At 42.5% G+C, this 21,869-nt stretch overlaps 1 protein-coding gene across 1 annotated transcript in view; it reads left to right on the top strand.

Moving 5' to 3' along the window:
• Positions 1-21,869, top strand: part of DDX4 (DEAD-box helicase 4) — a 114,305-nt gene that overhangs the window by 79,300 nt on the left and 13,136 nt on the right. Inside the window, exons 18-24 of the mRNA XM_068251234.1 lie at positions 2,250-2,291; positions 5,992-6,039; positions 6,120-6,146; positions 6,242-6,384; positions 13,227-13,379; positions 16,215-16,369; positions 20,612-20,741. Of these exons, the coding sequence (XP_068107335.1) occupies positions 2,250-2,291; positions 5,992-6,039; positions 6,120-6,146; positions 6,242-6,384; positions 13,227-13,379; positions 16,215-16,369; positions 20,612-20,741 (698 nt within the window). The remainder of the gene's footprint in view (positions 1-2,249; positions 2,292-5,991; positions 6,040-6,119; positions 6,147-6,241; positions 6,385-13,226; positions 13,380-16,214; positions 16,370-20,611; positions 20,742-21,869) is intronic.

Here is a 21,869-nt window from a genome sequence, read left to right as displayed (position 1 = left end):
AGCCAAACACGCTCCTGGTCAAACCAGTGTTCTCTCGCTGTTCCAGCCTTTTACTCCTCAGTGAACCATGCAGACATAGGGGATAAAAGGCTCCAATAGTGTGATACTGTATACTTCAGATATTATTTCAATACACCAGTGCTCCCACACAAGTGATATCAACACCTTATACCTCTGTGTGCTCCTCCACCAAATAATCAATAAAGCCTCTCACCGCACGGACAGGCTGACCCAGCACAGACCAGCATCAGTCACTTTAGCCGCTTGCATCAAGCTAATATTTTCATTGACAGCTTTCCTGGAACTCAAACAGGGCCATACATAGTGAAAAACCTTCTTTATTTAAAACGATTAAAACGTAGTGCACTTACAAAGTAGAAGAATCAAATGCGCATGTAAAAAATCCTTGTGAGCTCTTTCCAGCGTCCCTCGCTCCTCAGGCCACGCCCTACTAGTTTCGTCCTATGACTCATCAGGGGCTCATTTGACTGTTATTTGATTTTAACATCAGGGACATTATCATATGGTTTATGTCCATTTATGTTTTATTATGTTTTATTATGGTCTATTAGTTTAACCATGCCCATGTGATGGTTGAGGAGAGTTTTAACCACCCACTGTAGAGCGCCCTGTTTAACTCCTATATTTGCAGAGTGACACACACACTTTTTCAGGTGCGATCCAGGAATAGGTTAACATTTTGCTGTTAATATCTGCTGTTACATTAACTGTGAGGAGCGCACAAACAGGTTTTTGTTTATTTAATGCTATCGAGAGCTTCAGCCCGCACAATCCCGCGCACAGCCCCTCAAACTGCAGGGTGGTGACTAGCTCGTCCCTGTGGCTGTATCAGCTGTGGATGTGAGGCTCACGTCCCAGCGGCAGAAATGGTTAAAGTGAGTCTGAACTGTAATTGTAAAAAAGATAACCTGAGGGAAGGCTCTGGGTCCTATAGAGCCTTCCTGTTCTCCTCACAGGGTCCCAGCCCTCCTGCAGGCTCACCCGTTTGAATCTCCCGCCGCTGGAGACTTCGGATGCACTCGGGGTCCTGCTAGCCGCTATCGGCAGCTAGCAGGCTGGTCATGGAGCTGTGCCCCGAGAACCGGCAGGGAACAATCGTGCATGCGCGCAGCCGTTCCCTGGGAAACGGCAGCTCCAGGACCTGACGCCAATCTTCGTTAGGCGGTCCTGGGGCTGCTGCCGTGGTCACGCCAATTATGGTCGTTATGAAGTTAAAGGACAACTATCGAAAGTTAACTGAAATTCCAAATGTCACGTATATTTCTAGTAATTACTAGCAAATGGCAATACAAAGGGGTTTTTTATTTTTTCTTTCTCATAACTTTTCTCTTTTCTTTCTCATTCTCTCATTTCAGTTTTATTTGTGGTAATTTTTAATGTTATCCTATGTGTCTATGCACACTGGAGCAATGAGGTTTTGTAAAAAAAAAAAAAACCCATAGCATTACATTGGGAAGAGCTTTTGAAACCTCTAGCGTTTGGGCGCTAGAGGTTTCAAAAGCTCTTCCCAATGTAATGCTATGGTTTTTTTTACAAAACCTCATTGCTCCAGTGTGCATAGACAAATAGGATAACATTAGCAGCAGATTTAAAAACTCAAAACGCTCAGAAAAACTCCTCTGGTGTGCACTAGGCCTGAACTCTTGTTTGCCTTGCTCTCTGCTGTCTCTGCTACATGCAGTTCTAAAGTAAACTGTCAGAAGAAAAGCCAGGAAGAACTCATTCTAAATGGTGGATGTAAGCATCCAAGATCAGAAATAAAGTAAAGGTGGACATACGTCAGGCGACTTGATGGCTGATCGACCATCCAATTTAATGATTTTAATCGAATCTGATGAAAATCTGTGCCAGCAAGAGCATGTGCCACCAATTTCGGTCTGAAATTTGTTGAATGTATCCATCGGACATGCTGCTTGTGTTCGATCAGGTGCACAGCGGTAACTGTGTGCGATATTGAGACGAGCGATCAATGCGATGGAACTCCCGGCGCTGTCCCCAGTGTAAAATGTGCCCCATGCAGTATACTTGTCTGTCTGTGCGGGCTCTGCCTCCGCACTCTTCCTCCCACACGTGTAACATGGGCGAGTGTGTGGAAGTAAAAGTGCAGGCTAATTTTTTTTTCCTATTAACTCCCCAGTTAATATAATGGGTCCATACATGTATAATTTGAATTGAGGTCCACTTAAATTTCTATTTAATTTAGTCTCATTTCCCTGGTTTTGTTATAGGTGATGGAGATTCTGGAAGAGGAGGAGGTGGTTTCGGAAGAGGTGAATTAACAAAAAATGTTCCTTTGGCACTTGTGATAAAACATCTATTGCTATTCATTTTACAGAGTATTTAAAAAGTTTGCTTCTGTCCTGCCTGAGGGATTGGGAACTGTGCCAACGTCTGTACATTATATAGGATAACATATAAGAAGGGCAACTCACATTTTTGCAATACTACTTCGAGTTGATTACAAGGGTCATAAACCACTGTTAGCTTGCATATAAATTTGTATCGGCATACCTCATGGTCTTGAAATAAATAAAACACGCAGACAGAAATCTTAACTATAAAAAAATGTATTGTTGTGACAATATACAGAGCTATAAAAAATTACATATAAGAATATGATCAAGGTGCCAATTGCTAAAATTTCTAACATTTTCTTGTAATGACCACCAAAAATAATGCATCAATAGCAGTATCTAGAAGCTGTATATAATTCTCAAGACCTAGCATAGCATTTTGTCCTCTAGTCTCTTATTTTTATAGTGCTATGGACTAACTCCACCTACTGTTTAACATACACGTGTATGTTCTCCTAGCAAATTAGATCACCATAAAAACATTCTGCAATGGAATCTACTTTTTTCCACGTTCACTTTCTAACTTTGAATCATACTAGAAGACCCTTTCAAGTTACGAGCTAATATACTTGCTTGCCAAAATATTTTGACTATGGTAAAAGTGTATACCTAGGGGCTTCCTCCAGGCAGATCACTCCCTCACCACTGTCCCCTGCCTCCTGAATGATCCGGTAGATCCTAGGTTCTCAACATGTGGTACCCGTACCCCAGGGGGTACTTCTGATGGTTCCAGGGGGTACTTGGCTTGATAAACTTTACCAATAATAACAAATGTAGCGTTTAAGAAAAGGATAAATTTATTTAACCACTTCCCAACTAAGGGGTTTTACCCCCTGACCACCAGAGCAATTTTCACCTTTCAGCGCTCCTTCCATTCATTCGTCTATAACTTTATCATTACTTATCGCAATGAAATGAACTATATCTTGTCTTTTTCGCCACCAATTAGGCTTTCTTTAGGTGGGACATTATGCCAAGAATTATTTTATTCTAAATGTGTTTTAATGGGAAAATAGGAAAAAACGTGGGAAAAAATTGTTTTTGTTTTTGGCCTTTATAGTTTTTAAATAATGCATGCTACTGTAATTAAAACCCATGAAATGTATTTGCCCTTTTGTCCCGGTTATAAAACCATTTAAATTATGCTCCTATCACAATGTTTGGCGCCAATATTTTAATTGGAAATAAATGTGCATTTGTTTCAGTTTTGCGTCCATCCCTAATTACAAGCCCATAGTTTATAAAGTAACAGTGTTATACCCTCTTGACATAAATATTTAAAAAGTTCAGTCCCTAAGGTAACTATGTATTTTTTTTAATTGTAATTTTTTTTTTTTTAAAATTACAAGAAAAAAAATTGGGCAGTGTGGGAGGTAAAGGGTTAATTTTGTGTGTTAAAATAATATTTCTATGTGAAAAATGCTTTGGATGTAGTTTTACTATATGGCCACAGTAACATTTTGTTTATGCGACCCGGACGCTTGCAGGAAGTAGAAAGAGGCTGAGAACTTTTTTTTTTTTCCCCACAATGGTCGCGCTGCTCAGCCGAGCGGCAGCGGATCATTGCGGGGCTGAGATCAACGAACGGGAATGGATTTTCCCGTTCATTGATCTCCGGGCGAGCGGGCGGTGGCGTGTTTACTCGCGGCGGGCGGCGTGTTTACGAGCGGGAGCGCGGACAGCGGCGGGAGCGCGGAAAGTACGTATTTCTCCGTCCCTGGGGGTTAAAGGATGGAAAAAGGGACGGAGAAATACGTACGCGCGGGGGTAAAGTGGTTAAACAATACCAAATTAATATTTTTGCTAATTAAAAGCAATAGTACATGCTTGGAAAGTGTTTAGAACCAATTTTCATGTACTACGATCAAATATATATGTCAAGGGGTACTTGTGATAATGTTAACTATGCTAGGGGGTACTTGGTGAGTACAGGGTTTTAAAAGGGGTACATACCAGTAAAATGTTGAGAAACACTGCGGTAGATGACCTGTTATCTTTAGCCAGTTGGGTGTAATGCGCATACATGGCCTGGCCGCGGGTGGCCTTTGAGAAGTGACTATATAAGAACGGATTATAAATCATTTCAACAATTATTTTATAAGACTTTGACTTAAAAGAATATCATAAGAGAAAAAGTCATGAAAAATGACATCTGTCTAAAGCAGGGGTGGGCAAACTTGAGTGGTGCATAATGATAGGTTTACTTCACCCAATGGCATCTTCCTGCGGTGATCTCCATGGCCACAGCTGCATCATGTGACACTTGCACGTACTGACAGCAGGTCATATGACGCAGCTGTAGCTTCTTCTTTTAGATTGTAAGCTTGCAAGGGCCGGGCTCTCCTACCCTTTTGTGTCTTGGTATTTATTTATTTTTAAGTATAATTACCAAGTCTATATTTTGTATTGGTGTACACCATTGTCTGTATTTTGTACCCTTTGTTTTTTTGGCTTTAAAAATCATTACAGATCAGCCCTGGAAAGTGGGAGTTAAACTACTTATGCACCGCATCCAACTTTGCAGTGAGAGGAATCTGGCCCTCTGTCAGCAGGCTGGATTCAATGCACTAACCCGACAGATAAGGCCCGTAGGCCTAGGCCTGGTCTAAAACCTTGCACACGCTCAAATAAAGGTCTTTGAAATGTCCAACAAACAAATCGACACTTAGTCACCGCACTACCCACTCGCGCACATGGGAGATGAGCAGGGAGTGTGTTCACAAGAAGTCGACCTGACATACTGCGCATGCGCAGCCATAGCCATGTATGTCCGGATCAAAAGGTGCCTACTTACGGGACACAAAGGAGGCCGAGCGAAATGGAGGGGGATGCTGGCATACAGGAGGTTGCGGTAAGAATCTGCACACCTCCCCACACATGAGCATCTGTTTGTTTTTTTTCATTTACCATTCGCTTCGGGTTTCCTTTAAAGAGACTCTGAAGCGAGTATAAAACTCGCTTTTTACCTTCTATTCAGCATGGGCATGTTTGCCCCTGCTAAAACGCCGCTACCCCGCGGCAGAACGGGGGGTCTTTACCTCCCAAATCCCCCCTGCAAAATCCACGACCAACTTGGTCGTAGATTTTGCTGCTCCTGGAGGCAGGGCTAATGGCCGCAGCCCTCCCTCTCAGCGCATCTTTCAGCGGCGGATCTCCGCCTCTCCCGGCCTCTCTCAGTGAAGGAAGACTGGGAGAGGCGGCGATCAGCGCTGAGGCAGGGCTATAGCAGTTAGCCCTGCCTCAACAGGAAGCGCTACCCGCACAGCACAGAGGGGATTTGAGGGGTAAAGACCCCTCGTTCAGCTGCGGGATAGCGGCGTTTTAGCTGGGGCAAACATGCCCCTGCTGAATATAAGGTAAAAAGCGAGTTTTATTCTCACTTCAGGTAACTTCTAGCTGTACACCCATATGCTTTAATTTGAATACACTGTACTCTACTAGATTGTGTTGTAAAGTACTGTGCACACATGCTTTTTTTAACACTTATCCATGTCCTATACTATCTTCTATCCCATGTCCAGTGGGCACCAGTTTGCTGGATCTTGAAAATTCCTTAGACGGCTTTATCTCACTGATCGTTTATTTAGTATAATGTAGAATAACTATTTTTTTCCAGGTGGTTTCAGAGGAAAAAATGAAGATGTTGGCGTGGAATCAGGGAAAGGTAACTTGTTTATACATGTGTACCAACACATGTGCGTTTCAATGTGATACCAATAATGTGTTTTGTTTTGTTTTCTTAAGCTCAAGATGAGTTTGAAAAATCAGAAGGTAAGTTATTACTGGCAGAGCTCAGTGATTTGTTTTTTAAACTATCTTGTCAATAAGATAGTTACGTTATAATTATCTTTCATTTTGATCAACAGGCCCTAAAGTGACATACGTCCCCCCTGCTCCCTCCGAAGATGAAAACGATATTTTTAAACACTACCAGACTGGCATTAACTTTGACAAATATGATGATATTGTGGTTGACGTCTCTGGAGATAACCCTCCGCCAGCCATACTGGTTAGTTTTATTTTGTGATTCTACTATAGTAATGTTCTGACAGTGTTCCTTAGAATGTTTGTGTAGAACACAACTTGTACCTATCTAAAAGTGACAAAGCCATCCATATGCAAGGCCTGGAACTCACTACCGTGTTTCCCTGAAAATAAGACAATGGCCTCGATTCATCAAGACTTACTGAAATTGGATAACGATAGTTCGGTAAAATACCGAACTCGATAAGTTGATTTCGGGATTCATCAAATTTATCTACAGCTGTTAGCGAGCATTCGGTAATCATTCGGTAATGATGCGAAGAAACAGAAGAAAGTGCAATTCATGAAAATGAAGGTGGGCGTGGTTTAGCGTTACATTTAGGATTAGTTGTCTCCTTCACTGCTCTGTCTTTATTCCTGTCAGATCATTGCTGACAGAGAAGATGGAGACATTTGAAGCGGTTATGTATCAGCTGAGAGTGATTCAAAGGCTCAGAAGGGCAAGAATAAGGTCTAGAACCATATCAATTTGCAAGAGAATGGATTTATTTGCTATAACATGACATCGGCATTTCTCTTGAATCATCTTGTAAGAGAACACAGGCAGTGCCAGGGTTAACTAATTTGCTAGCTGCACTATATATTTTTTTTAGAAAAGGCTCCTATCAAGCTGCAGCTGGCGAAATTTGGGATCGTCCCAAGCCACTTCCAGAATCCTGGTCCAGGTGTTAAGCCCTATTCAGTACGTTGCTACGTAGTGTTCAAAGGACTGCCTTTTACCCACAATTCCATGGGAATCTTATGGCTTTGTTTTAAATTACCGCTGTAAAATGGAAATATCGTCACGTTACCGAATTGTTATCGATATTTTATAGAATTCACACCAAATACGGAAAAAACTTAATGAATAAAACTACACATCGATGAACTACGAATTTGGTAATTTAACAAACTGGAAAAGTTATCTCAAAGACAATGATGAATCGAGGCCAATGTCTTATATTTTTTCTCCAAGTGTTGTGCTAGGGCTTATTTTCAGAGGATGTCTTATAAGTTCCTGTGCTGTGAGTCCTACTGCCTTCCCCACTGTGCCACCTCTTCATCTGCTGGATCCACCTTTTGTTGGCCTGTGTCTCCTTTGTACCTTTAGTGTTGCCCTCTGTACCAGTGCCCTCTTCTATCCCCTAAACGCTTTTGTCCCATGTAACCCTATGTCCTCCTGGCATCCTCCCATTTCCCCTAGCTTCCTCCTCTTACCATAGCTCCATGTCGTACTGTCCCCTGTATCCTGCAATGTATTCCTAATCCTCTTCTTCCCCCAAACCCCCCCCCCCCCCACCTCCATGCTGCTGTGTCACCGATCTTCAGGCTATGGGTAAGAAGTACGGCAACTTGTGTTTTTACTGGAGCCGTTGATCTCGTAGGCGGGGACCATGGATCTGTTATTGGGCTGAGTAGCAGCGAGTGCAGTGATTGGCCCAAGGACAGAGCCTTGGGCCTGCCCGTGAGATCAGCTCCAGTACAAACACAAGTTGCCATACTTTTACCCCTTACTGAAGCTAGGGTTTACTTTCTGGGTAGGGAATAAAGGACAACTGAAGTGAGAAATATATGGAGGCTGCCATATTTATTTCCTTTCATACAATACCAGTTGCCTGGCAGTCCTGCTGGTCTGTTAGGATGTGGTAATGTCTGAATAATGTCAGAAACAAGCATAATCTTTCAGATCTGACAATATCATAAACACCTGATCTGCTGCATGCTTGTTTAGGGTTTATGGCTAAATGTATTAGAGGCAGAGGATCAGCAGGATAGCCAGGCAACTGGTATTGCTTAAAAGGAAATAAATATAGCAGCCTCCATATCTCTCGCTTCAGTTGCCCTTTAAATTTCAAGCATGCTCGAAATTACTGCTATTGCTTATTTTCAAGGTAAGAGGGTAGCAATGCAAAGCACTTGTGATTTGGAAAGCTTTTCCTAATGTAAAACTGTGTGTGATCCTACTTGAGGGATTTTTAAAAAAATGTATTAATCCCCCTAGCATTATAATGCAAGATCTTTTCAAATTTCATGCGCTGAGAAAAGCGCTGCTAGTGGGTCCCAGGCCTAAAGGCATATGCAGCACAGCAGAATTGTGGGAAGGCGGCATCCAGACTTCCCTTCTAGTTTCAAGGTTGTTGAACTGAACTCATCTATTTAACCCCCTGGAAATAGCATGTGGGTCTAGTGTTAGAAATCACCTTTTGCTCCACACAGAATGTGAGCTGTCTCGACTCTCCTCACAGCAAGCATTATAGGAGATAGACTTTCTTAGGCGTCTTCAAAGTTTGATGGGAGTTTATTCAGTCAACAGATATACAGATACTCTGATCTCTACATGTCGTTACATCCTAGCGAAGCAATTGTTCTTTAAGTCCATTTGCGTTACAAGCTCTTGACTAACATTCCTCATGAATGGTAATCAGTTATCATCTTTCTATACTAAGTTACGTCTAAACTAAGTATATACAGCATACAAGATATAGCATACAAGATAAACTAACGAGACATAAATAAATATATAAGTAAAGATTAAGACCAGTGGTGACAGGGACAGAAAATAGTGCCTCTCTGTAAACCGGCTGTTGGTTTTATACGAACCAGAAAGCGTTAAATTTGACCTCATCTGAGCCATCCCCCAAACCTTACAATTGGCTCGTGTTGTCACTATACCCACCTACTTGATATTCTATGGGCCCCTTGTCCCAGTTGCAAGAATGTTATGTTTTGTAAATATGGCCTATGTTGATTGTTCCTGTAGTCTATTTGTCTGGGGCAGTGTAGGCCTAAGACCTTGTACTAGGAACATCTTCTCAGTATCTGCTTGCATCATCTGCTTCAAGCAGACACTGAGATGCCTCTGCTTGCATCACACGGAACTCTACTTAAAGGTATACTCTGCAAACAAGCCTTTTACCTAAAACTCAGTCCAAATAACTGAGGCCTACTTAAATTATAACATCTAGCATGTTTGGAAGATTTATTCTCATTTGTTAGGTGGCTGAAGATAACTGCTTGCGTAATGTGATAGTTATTTGGGTTGAAAAAAAAGTATGTTCATTAAGTTAAACCAGAAAATTAAGTACAACTCTAGCCTTAACCCTCACATGTCCCTGTTGATCCAGGGGAAGCCAAAAAAACCTTACAAGGCATAGTCCAATTAGCCCTAAAAGGGAAAAAATTCCTTCCCTGCTCCAGATGGCAATCAGGTAAAATCCCTGGATCAACACCACCAGGAATTACCTAGTAATTGTAGCCATAGATGTCTTACAACGCAAGGAAAGCATCTAAGCCTCCTTTAAATGCAGTTATAGAATTTGCCATAATTTCCTGTGGCAATGCATCTCACATTTTAATCACTTATCTGCCAAGCTTTTATATTGCCCTCTGACGTGTTTATACATGTTAATTAGATCTTCACTTAAAGAGACTCTGTAACAACAAAAACCTCCCCTGGGGGGTACTCACCTCGGGTGGGGGAAGCCTCCGGATCCTAATGAGGCTTCCCACGCCGTCCTCTGTCCCACGGGGGTCTCGCCGCAGCCCTCCGAACAGCCGGCGATTGTGCCGACTGTCAGTTTAATATTTACCTTTGCTGGCTCCAGCGGGGGCGCTGTGGCGACTTTCGGCACGGAAATAGACGGAAATACCCGATCTCCGTCGGGTCCGCTCTACTGCGCAGGCGCCGGAAACTTGCGCCTGCGCAGTAGAGCAGACCCGACGGCGATCGGGTATTTCCGCCTACTTCGGCGCCGAGAGGCATCAGAGCGCCTGCGCAGGAGCCAGGAAGGTAAATATTGCGTCACCGCTGCACGGAGGGCTACAGCGAGACCCCCGAGGGACGCAGGACGGCGTGGGAAGCCTCATTAGGATCCTGAGGCTTCCCCCACCCGAGGTGAGTACCCCCCAGGGGCCGTTTTGTCGTTACAGTTCCTCTTTAAGTCTTGTACACACGTCGGATTTTTCCAAACGACCGCTTGTTTGGCCGCTTGAATGTCAAATCGGGTGTGTGTACGATCGGTCGTTCAGCTAAGACTGTTTTTGACGGATCCGCTTGGCGGATCGGTCAAATCCAGTGTTATCAACTGATTGACTAACATTCCTGATTTGACGTCCAAACGACCGGTCGTTTGGAAAAATCCAACGTGTATGTACCTTTAGGGGTCTTTTCTCCAGTCAAAGCCCAGTTTATCTGTAATATATACAAACAGAGCACTAACCCAATCATTTTCATGGATTTAAACTACAACCATTATCCAACAACAAAAGCAATCCATGATCTGCACAACCAGACACAATTGCATCAATGAAGTAAAAAGTAATTTATTAAAGGACGTATCCCAATATAAATAAAAACAACTATACTGCCAACTGGCACAGGGGCAAGAAAAAGTACAATGATACGTATATGTATATACAACCGTAACACAATTACATTACATGCTCAGATCGGTAAGTGAAAAGTAATATCATATAATAGTACTACTGCTGCAGTCACCATGCATAAATTTGATCTCCTGTTCTAAATGATAGCTACAACTGACAATCTGTCTATATGTCCAATAATATGCAGAGTGCTGAACCCAAAATATACAGTACTAACTCATGGAAAAGAATGTCCGCCTTACCAGCTGAAGCACTGTTACCCCTTGGTCCAGGTGGCAGTATGGACCTCACATGTATCGCACCCTCCTAGGTGCTTCTTCGGAGATAAAAAACATAAAAACAGAGACGCCTTAAATACACTTCATATCCCGCCGCCGCAAGTTGAAGGGGCGTGGCCACGCCTCTTCCGCGTCGCCGCGTCACGCGTACGTAATGACGCATGACGCAGGCGGCGCCTACCCGAATCCACATCGTGCGTCACCGACGTCACACATCGTGGATAGTGTTTTGTAAGGGGTTGCGTACAGGTGGAAAGGCGGCTGACGAATAATAAATTAGCTAATACTAATTATAATGCACAATTCTGATAATAATAAAAACTATCATAACTCGATAATTCAATAAATGCAGAAGCAACTTGGCAATCCTTATCATTAGGATAGAAATACTGACACCTAGTGGTCAGTGATAGATGGCACCCTAGCTCTAATATGAAGCAAAAATACTGAGGACATCTACTGGATGTATAAATGATGGCCCTACAGACATTGAATATACTTTAACTTTATCTTCCTATGTGAGTATCATGATACAAAGTAAACAATGTGTTTGTACTAATAATATAAATAATTATGCAATAAGAACTATACAAAATGTACAATTAATATATAAACTTGTGAATATAAAGTGCATGTAAACAAATTTCATTCTCATAAATCTTGATCCTTTGTGACCGTCGTTCATTCTTCAAACATAAGTGAATAAAGTGCAGATGATGCTCCATATCATAAAGTGACCGTGCAGTATGAAGATTAGCCATAATCTGAAATTCCAAACAAACAATCAGAGTTAAAAAGCATGCTCGTGCCACAAACGTACTCGGGACAACCCTCATCCAACATGTGAACAACTAATCACTACAATCGCCCATACTTACTGCGGGCAGAAATTCTTAACCCTATAAATAATATCTGGCAAATAACCAAACCAGTGCTCAAAAAGTGAACCAATTCAAACACAACTAATCCACTGGTGATCCCTACTTACTAAGGATCCACCAGGATATATATGTGTTCCTCTAAAAGTGCATATGTGCTCAATAAAGTGCAACTGCGGCGGCGGGATATGAAGTGTATTTAAGGCGTCTCGGTTTTTATGTTTTTTATCTCCGAAGAAGCACCTAGGAGGGTGCGATACATGTGAGGTCCATACTGCCACCTGGACCAAGGGGTAACAGTGCTTCAGCTGGTAAGGCGGACATTCTTTTCCATGAGTTAGTACTGTATATTTTGGGTTCAGCACTCTGCATATTATTGGACATATAGACAGATTGTCAGTTGTAGCTATCATTTAGAACAGGTGATCAAATTTATGCATGGTGACTGCAGCAGTAGTACTATTATATGATATTACTTTTCACTTACCGATCTGAGCATGTAATGTAATTGTGTTACGGTTGTATATACATGTACGTATCATTGTACTTTTTCTTGCCCCTGTGCCAGTTGGCAGTATAGTTGTTTTTATTTATATTGGGATACGTCCTTTAATAAATTACTTTTTACTTCATTGATGCAATTGTGTCTGGTTGTGCAGATCATGGATTGCTTTTGTTGTTTGATAAAAGCCCAGTTTATCTAACGTTTCTTAGCGAGACCTTCCATCCCTCGTATTAATTTTGTTGCTCGTCCTCTGCACTTGCTAAACTGCAATATTCTTCCTGAATTCCATACTCCAGATGTGGCCTTACTAGAGAGTTACTCTAGTTACTCTTACTAGAAACTGGCAATATTATGCTAGCATCCCAAGTGTTTCCTTTTTAATGCATCCCAAAATTGTATTTGATTTAGCTGCAGCGGCTTGGCATTGAATACGATTATTTAACTTGTTGATGAGTACTCCTAAGTCCTTCTCCACGCTTGATGTCCCCATCTGTATCCCGTTTATTTTGTATGGTGCTAGACCATTGGTACACGACCAAGATGCATGACTTTACATTTTTCAACATTGAATTTCATCTGCCATTTATGTGCCTATATAGCCATCCTATCCAGATCCTGTTTCAATATGTCACTATCTTCCTGAGAGTTGATGATTCTGCACAATGTTGTATCCTCTGCAGCTATTCTTCTGTAAATGACACTACAGGTTGCCTGTTTGACTAAATTTTCCAGATTTGTGTTTTCATTGTGTTTACCTGTGCACAACATTTTACTATTGCAGACTTTTGCAGAAGCAAATCTGCCAGAGACATTATCTAGAAATGTTCAGAAAGCTGGATACGTAAAGTTGACACCTATACAAAAGCACAGTATTCCCATTGTATTGGCTGGCCGGGATTTGATGGCTTGTGCCCAGACAGGATCTGGGAAAACCGTAAGTATTAATCACTGAATCATTATTGATGCATTTTCTCCAAGTAAATTTACAGCTAGTTTGACTGAAGAACAAATGGTTTGCAGTTGTGCTTAGGGCTCTAGCCCACTAGAGCATTACTAGTCGTGTTTTGGAATCTCCAGTGATTCTGAAACTCTAGGCTAATGGAGGTGAGCCCACAGGAGTGATTGCGATTTGCAATTCAATAGTTGAAAGCAGGGCTCAAAATTGCTTTCCACTTGCTTCACTTTTACATTGCCAAATCACTCCCAGCGTTTTTGAGTAAGCTTTGCAAAGACAAGTGGATGCCGGCCTAAGGATTATTTTTATTAGACCAGGCTGTCAGCATTTTACACACACGAAAAACACATTAAAACATTCCCAATCAATGCAAGATCTCATGCATGGAGGGAGTTTAAACTGGCAGCAAGTTGCTTTTTCTGGACCCTGTGCACGGAGGTGTGCATTGAATTGTACTGCTATGGAGAATGGGAGTGCGCATTCATTTATGAATGTGTACAGCATCTTGGAAACTCCAAAAAGACGTCAGAATTAGAGCATTTCATGATCATATTGAGTAAACACAATTGCACTATTTAAATGCATAGGAAACCACTTTGGTGTAAAGAGCAGTGCACTTGTAATTGTGATTCCTCTGTGGATTTCAGTACGATTTTTATGCTAATGGTGTTTGAATTTTTCCAATGATTCTTCAAAATGAAGGGCATCTCAAAATTTGCACAGCACTGCATTTACTATGCAATCTTCTCTTGACTGAGACAAGACAGAACATTTATATTACACTTGGGAGGACTCAAAGCACCACAGCTGCAGCCACTAGGACACACTCTATAGACAGTAGCAGTGTTGGGGAGAATATTGCCCAAGGTCCTCCTTAAATAGGTGCTGGCTTACTGAACAGACAGAGCCAAGATTCGAACCCTGGTCACCTGTGTCAGAGGCAGAGCCCTTAAAAGGGACAGTTAAGTAAAAAAAAAGTTTTACTCACCTGAGGCTTCCAATTGCCCACTGCAGCTGTCCGGTGCCCTCGCCACCTCCCTCCGATCCTCCTGGCCCCGCCGGCAGCCACTTCCTGTTTCGGTGACAGGAGTTGACAGGCTGGGGACGCGAGTGATTCTTCACGTTCCCAGACACATTAGCACCCTCTATGCTGCTATATGGTATATGATAGATGCTCTAGCAGCATAGATGGCACTATTGTGGCCAGGAACGCGAATAATCACTCGCGTCCCCAGCCTGTCAGCTCCTGTCACCGAAACAGGAAGTGGCTGCCGGCGGGGCCAGGAGGATCGGAGGGAGATGGCGAGGGCACCGGACAGCTGCAGTGGGCAATTGGAAGCCTCAGGTGAGTAAAACTCATTTTTTTTGTTTGACTTAAGTGTCCCTTTAACCATTACACTATCCACTACCCAAATGCAAGAAACATGTGGCACATACTACATTTACTTTGGGGTAAAAATCTTAGTGGAAAAGGGGAACCAATATTTCCGTGGTGAAGAAAGTGGCATTGTTATTGGAAGTGTGTGCAATCCCAACATGAGATCAAAAAGATAATAGGAAAAGCACCCTAAAATGAAACCTCTCTCAGTAAGCTGTATTACATAATTATATTGGCTTAAATAAAATAAGTTTTTCTGGTAGAAGTGGAGCTGAACTCCAAATTTACACTCTGCTCTAATAATTATCCACACCATAACCTTCATGGGGAAAAAAAAATCTTCATTACAATTTATGAAAAGTAAAATCTGGAGCTTTAACTCTGAACTCCTGTTTTTTTTTTTGTTTTTTTTTTGGGGCGGGTCTTTGGCCATTTGTATCATGAAATGCCGGCCAGTCAATTTGATTGCTGAATTTAGCTGCATTTGAGCAGACAGTAGGACTCTGAAATCCTCATTTGACTGCTTTTGTCTTTTATCCTTTTTATTCAATCATTTTGTTCACCCCGGTGAATTAACCCTTTCAGGACTGTAGGCTTACACTCCCCTAGTGACCGGCTATTTTTTTTATAATTTAGGCCACTGCTGTTTTAGGGCCTCGCTTCAGGGCCGTACAACTCGGCACACAATTGTCTGTGCCACCACCTTTTCTGCCCACCAACAGAGTTTCCTGTTGGTGGGCTCTGATCGCTGTTTGGTTGTTAATTTTCTTTTTTTTTTTTAAATAAATGTCCCTTTTTTTTAGTTATTTATTTTTCCTTCACCCCTACAATCCGACCCCCCCCCCCCCCCCCCCCCCCAAGCCGGTCGCTTCTGTGCCTCCCAGGGGGACAGCTGTGTCACGGGGCATTCCCCAGTACAGAGCTGCCTTAGATCGCAGAGCTGCACATTGTAAATAGACTTCGGTTTCGCCACTGGGAGACCCGTCATTCAAACAGATGCCTGCGCGATCACCTGCAAAACCCCATCACAGGACTTCACTCCAATTGGTGTTGAGCAGTCCTGTCCTGGGGGCTGCCGCCACATCCACACCAATTGGCTTGGAGTGGTGGGCAAGGAGTTGAAGCTAAAAGTCTGCACTTTAACTCAATCTGAGCTGTTTCATTAAAATATCACTGATAATGTGCAGAACCAGAATTTAAAAAAGATGTATCCAAATATTTATGGACCTAACCGTATATGGTCATGACCCATCAAGGACAAAATCAGTTTTATTTTTTTTGTAAAGCGCACAGTGAATTCAGGGGAAAACCCACTTCAGTGAAACTTGTTCAGTCTTTATATTTGTTCTGATAAGCATGAATTTTAAAGATCAAGTTATGTTCTTTGAAACTTTGTAAGTGACATGTGTAATGTTCTCTTTTGCTTTGTTTTTTAGGCTGCCTTTCTTTTACCAATCTTGGCTCACATGATGGTTAATGGAGTTGCAGCTTCTCAGTTCAGTCCCATGCAAGAACCAGAAGCCATTATTATTGCCCCCACAAGAGAGTTGATTAATCAGATCTATCTGGACGCTCGCAAATTTTCTTATGGGTATGTGATGATCAGCACTAAATGATGGCTTGTTTATTCATGTGAGGTGATCTTTATTCTGGCTGTAGATGGGGTGCAGATATCTAATATATCTTAAAGTGGACCAGAACTCCTCTCTGCTCTAAAAGATACTCCGCAGCATAATGAGCTTTAAACAAAAAAAAAATCTATTTGTTACAGCTGATAAATCCTAAAATAAATCTGCAGTTTCTACTTCCTGGTTCATGGAAGCAGACATTGTTTACAGCCTGTACTTTCACATGGGCTTATCTGCCATAGGCAGTCATGTGACAGAGGGGGGGGGGGGGGGGGAGAACAAATTACGTGTGATAAGAAACAAATGGGCGGATAACACAGGCTAAACTCTTTGAATCAGAGTACCCTGTCCTCAACTCACCAACAGTGCATGTTTTGCAGAAAATCACAAATATGCACAGGTGAGTTAAGAGTTGCAGCAGAGCTGATTAACTACCTCTGTGAATTTTCACAAAACATGCACGGTTGGTGGGCCTTGGGAACAGGGTTAGGGAACACTGCTTCAACCATTTATGCTGCCTGGACATGATTGTCACCTCCAGGCGGCTGCTACTGCGCGCTCCCGCTTGCGATCGCGCCCGCGCACTCCCGTCCCTCCCCTCATTAGCCCGGAGATCAATGTATGGGAACATAGTTCCCATTAATTGATCTAAGTCCCCGGTAGAAAGACCGACAGCTTCTTTTAAGAAGCCGCAGTCTTTCTTAGAAAAAAGCACCCCGTCCTTATACTTCCTGAAATCGAGAGTGCTCGCTTCCAGGACTAAAAAAAAAAAAAAAAAAACATTGGTCATCTTGTGGCCAAATCGTAAAACCTCTACATACTTTTTTTTTTATAAAAAAACACATTACATTTAAAATTAACTGTTTACCTACTAGGGCTGCACGATTTTAGGGAAAAATCGAAATTGCGATTTTTCTCTCCGAAATTGCAATTTCGATTTTCCCCCGATTTTTTTTTTTTTTTTTTTAATAAATAAAACAAGCTTTTGCATTTTAGGGGGGGGGGGGGTGTTTGGGGAAGGCGTTTCATGTTAAGACGATCTGCAGCAGCTTACATTGTGCCCGCACTGCCCAATCACTACAGTGATTGGTAATGCTGTGTGTGCCCGGCCGCTCGCTCGAGTGGATCCGCCCCCCCACTCATTAACACTAATGCATATTCACTGCTTCTGGCCAATCGCGCACAGCGGGGCCAGATACAAGCATACAGACAGTGGGGAAAAAAACAAGCGTACACAACCAGCTGTCCGCTCTGTACAGCTCCGCCTACCGCTTCCAAAGCTAGCTGTGTGCCCAGCCGCTCGCGCGGATCCGCCCCCCACTCATTAACCCTAATGCATATTCACTGCTTCTGGCCAATCCGCGCACAGCGGGGCCAGACACAAGCGTAGAGACAGCGGGCAAAAACCGAGGATACTGACGATCACTAGATCGTCTTGTCACAAACCGCGGTTTCGGTTTTTAACCGAAAAACCGTGCAGCCCTATTACCTACCACACCAAACATTACCCAAATAAAAATTTTAATGAAAAAAAAATACAATTCAAAAAACAGTTACCTAAGGGTCTGAACTTTTTTAATATGCATGTGAAGAGGGTATATTACGAGCAATTTTTTTTTTTAATTATAAGCTTGTAAATAGTGTTGGGCTCAAAACTGAAAAAAGACACCTTTATTTCCAAATTAAATATTGGCGCCATGCATTGTGACAGGGACATAATTTAAGTGGTGTAATAACCGAGACAAATTGGCAAATAAAATACATTGGTTTAAATAAGGTCGAATGTATTATTGTAAATGTAATTAGTGATAAAAGTTATTGGCGAATGAATTTAAGTTAATGGCGTATGAGGTGAAGATTGCTCTGATACACTAGGTGAAAAATACCCGCAATCTGAAAACGTTAAATACATACAGGGTGCATTTCTGTAATGTTTTCCTTGTGTCCTGGCAAGAGTTCAGGTTCACTTTAATTTCGGGTGCCTGCGTAGGCTGCTGGTTTTAGAATTTGGTAATAACTTTATCCAAGTTTTCTCTTCCCTTACTTATAAGCTGATGCTAAAAACACAAGAGCCCACCTCCCCTCTAAAATAAGGTCTTTCAGGCTTCAGCATACAGTACAATTACTCTAGTCAGCATTACCCTATTCTCAAATCATGTTGTGCTTTTCCGTGTAATAGTAAATTTGACACAACTGTAGTACATTCAGCAATCACTCAATACTTCTGTTAGGGCTCTTTTATATGGGCATCTGACAGGTGGAGAATTCATAGCCTGTCAGTTGCTCTCTTGCACTGGCCTGGTGCTTGTTGGCGCTCAGTACTGGAGGTAGACACACGCTTTAAAAATAAAAGCACGTTGGCTTCTGCATGGATAAGGGCTTTCAAATCTAATGATGCATTTGCTTTAAAGGGAAGGTCAGATGAACTAAAAAAAAAATCCACTTCCCCTCACCACAGCTCCATTGGCTCCCGGTCCCCTCCGGTGCAGATGCCGACCTTGCCAGGTCGACATCTTCCTGCGGTCCAGCGTGCGGCTCAGAGTCACACTGACATCGTCTGGGCTGTACTGCACAGGCACAGAACGCCTGCGCAGAACAGTCCGGATGACGTCAGCGCGACTGAGAGACTCTCACGCAGTGGACATCTTGTGCCGGAGGGGACCCCGGGAGCTCTACAAAAAAAATTAAGAAGAGTAATATTGAAATTAAGTTCACCAGGAAAAAGTTACTTTGAGATTATTTTGTGAATTGACCCCATTATGTGAAGCACTTTGGATCCTTCTACACTTTAAACCTTGTGGTGCGATTCTGCTGCAGTCACGGCGCAATGGTCCCAAAAAGGCACATCAACAGTGATGCGACCACACGGTGAGGCATGCAGTATGCCTCACGTAGTAAAAGCACACGTGATATTAACACTGCGGACCAGCCGCATGCCGTAGGACCCTCAGTGCTTCTGTGATGGGATGCTGTGTTTTAGCGATGTCGCGAGTCATCAATCGGAAGGGGCTGTGGAGTTCTCCAATGGGGGAGTAGGTATATTCAGCTCAGACTTGGCTGTTTAGTGGTGGATTTAAACAGGACAATTTTCATATGGCTGGATAAAATCTGAGAAGCTCTTGCAGGTTGAGACAATGCATTTGTGCTTTTAGTAAACTCTGAGAAGCTCAGGTTGAGATAATAATGCACTTGTGCTTTTAGTAAATATTTCTGTTTTAGAAAATAAAGCGGATTCATATGCATGGATCTATTTTGGTGACTAAAAATTATCCTGGTCAGTCTCCCTTATTGCCACCTTCTGTCATGGATGATGATCGTAATGTGCCAACTTTACTTATGCAAAATGGCACGTAAAAGTTTGCAATTAGAATATTAAAATTCTATTGATTTCCCGTAATTCACACAAACTTCCAGAGTGTCGTCCACCCTGGATCGCAGGGTTGCTTTAAAATGTGTACAAGGGCCCATTCACACTTGAGCAAATAACGGGCGATTCCCGCTAATCGCCGAAGCGCCAGCGCAATATTAACCCTATGACGGTGATCTCATTGCCGCCGAACGCAAGCGTTTCACGATTAACAATGTGTTGCCTGCAGCATTTTCTTGCGATTCAGGAGCGATCGCGATATGGTGCTTATTAAAGTGCTAATCACGACCGTTGGGAACCGCGAGAGTGTCCAGTGATTTTTACCATGCTAATTGCGGTAAAATTACCTGTGCTAATCGCTACCGTTTTGTGCTTTTAAGTGTGAATGGGCCCTAACAGAACTCTGGACTCACTGTATAGTGTACTGCAGCAAAATGCCATTTTACAGACTTAAAAAGAAATTTTTTTAACCCATTTTCACAAACTATAATGCTGGGAACACACGTTTTGTTTTATGAAGTTGATGCCTTCGATTGATAAAATTCCATCATGTCCGATTTTCTGCTCAATTGTTTTCAACTCGATTTGTCATAGAAATGAATGGGGGAAAAAAGAAAAACAAGCGAACGATAAGAGTATCAAATAGTAAATCGATCGTGCGGAGAATCAACCGCAAAAAAATGTATTGTGTGTTCACAGCATAAGATCTGTAACAATTTTTTTTTTTACTTGTTCCCTGTTTTGGGAGCCTAGTGGCGGGTTATTCCTAAGTCGGGGACTACGATGATGAACACAAAAATGCATTATGTGCAATAACTCTGCTTATCCTATTTTATAGAACGGTTGTGCGCCCAGTTGTTGTTTACGGAGGAACGATGACCGGCCACTCAATCAGGCAGATTTCTCAAGGATGCAACGTTCTCTGTGCAACTCCTGGAAGGCTATTGGATATCATTAAGAAAGAGAAGGTAATTTCCTGCACTCTTAAGTTTCCCCATAGTTTATTTGCACACAGTTGCATGCATTGGCCTACCTAAGGCTGTTTCCACAAGGATATGAATTTTCGCTTGCGTTTTCCCGCTGTTGTATGCAAATTGCTTCCATCCAGCGCATTGAAAATCAGGATATGGGAAACGGATGCATTGTCCAAAAAACGCAGTATGCTGTTAGCTTTTTTCCCTGGACAGAGGAAATTTACTGGTAATTCCATTGACTTTACTTTTGTACGGGGGGAGTGCAAGCCCAACGTTTTTGCTTATATTAAATTGGGGGACGGGGTGGGGGCCGGTGTAAAAGATACCTTAGTGGGGAAGCTTCTGGGTGATCCAGACGCTTCCCAATTCCTTCTTTTCATGCCCACTGTTCTTATACAGGACCTTAAAGCAACTGAGTCAGCCATACTATGCCAGGAAAAAAATGCAGTGAGGAGGAATGTGGGAGGGGAGGTGACAAGCTTCTCTCTCTCACTGTCTTCAGTGATGGCGAGAGAACAGATAAAGCCAGTCTGACTAAGATAAGATTCATTACACACACATTTCTGAGTAGATTGGAGTGCTTGCAATGCAGGGTGAGATTCCTGGCAGCATAATAAACACAGAGCAGTAGGTAAATGGAATTTGATTTTGTGGCGGACAATCCCACTTTAATTTTCTGTGTTCCCTCCTGGCCAATCCAGGCTTGGCATGCACAAGTATGGTCAAGCTCTTGTCGCATAGGTTTAGAGGCCCCCAGAACAGTGTGTTGCAACTCTCTGAACTATTCAGACGTTTCAGGTATGCTTTAAAGCATTCATAAAGTGTGAATTATAACTTTGAAAATGCATCCCCAGGGAGTTTGTTCAAAAATCTCCCAAACTGCCTAATGAGCGCATCTGTATCTCTATCGAGTTGTAAATCTGCAGTACATGGTGTCTCTGCGATGGGCAGTTCGGCAGCAGGGCAAGCTGAATGATGTGGCTCTCCCTGCTGATGCTAAACTCCTGGGTGGCGTTAAATACTATTCCCCCTCCCGAATTGTTGCAACTTGGGGGGGTGGTGTAATTTGGGGTCTGACAGCTGCCGGAGCCCTGAATTACCAATATGCGAGGTGCGCATCAT

Source organism: Hyperolius riggenbachi, chromosome 1, assembly GCF_040937935.1.
Source record: "Hyperolius riggenbachi isolate aHypRig1 chromosome 1, aHypRig1.pri, whole genome shotgun sequence".
Lineage (NCBI taxonomy): Eukaryota > Metazoa > Chordata > Amphibia > Anura > Hyperoliidae > Hyperolius > Hyperolius riggenbachi.
This window is presented reverse-complemented; position numbering and strand designations above follow the sequence as displayed.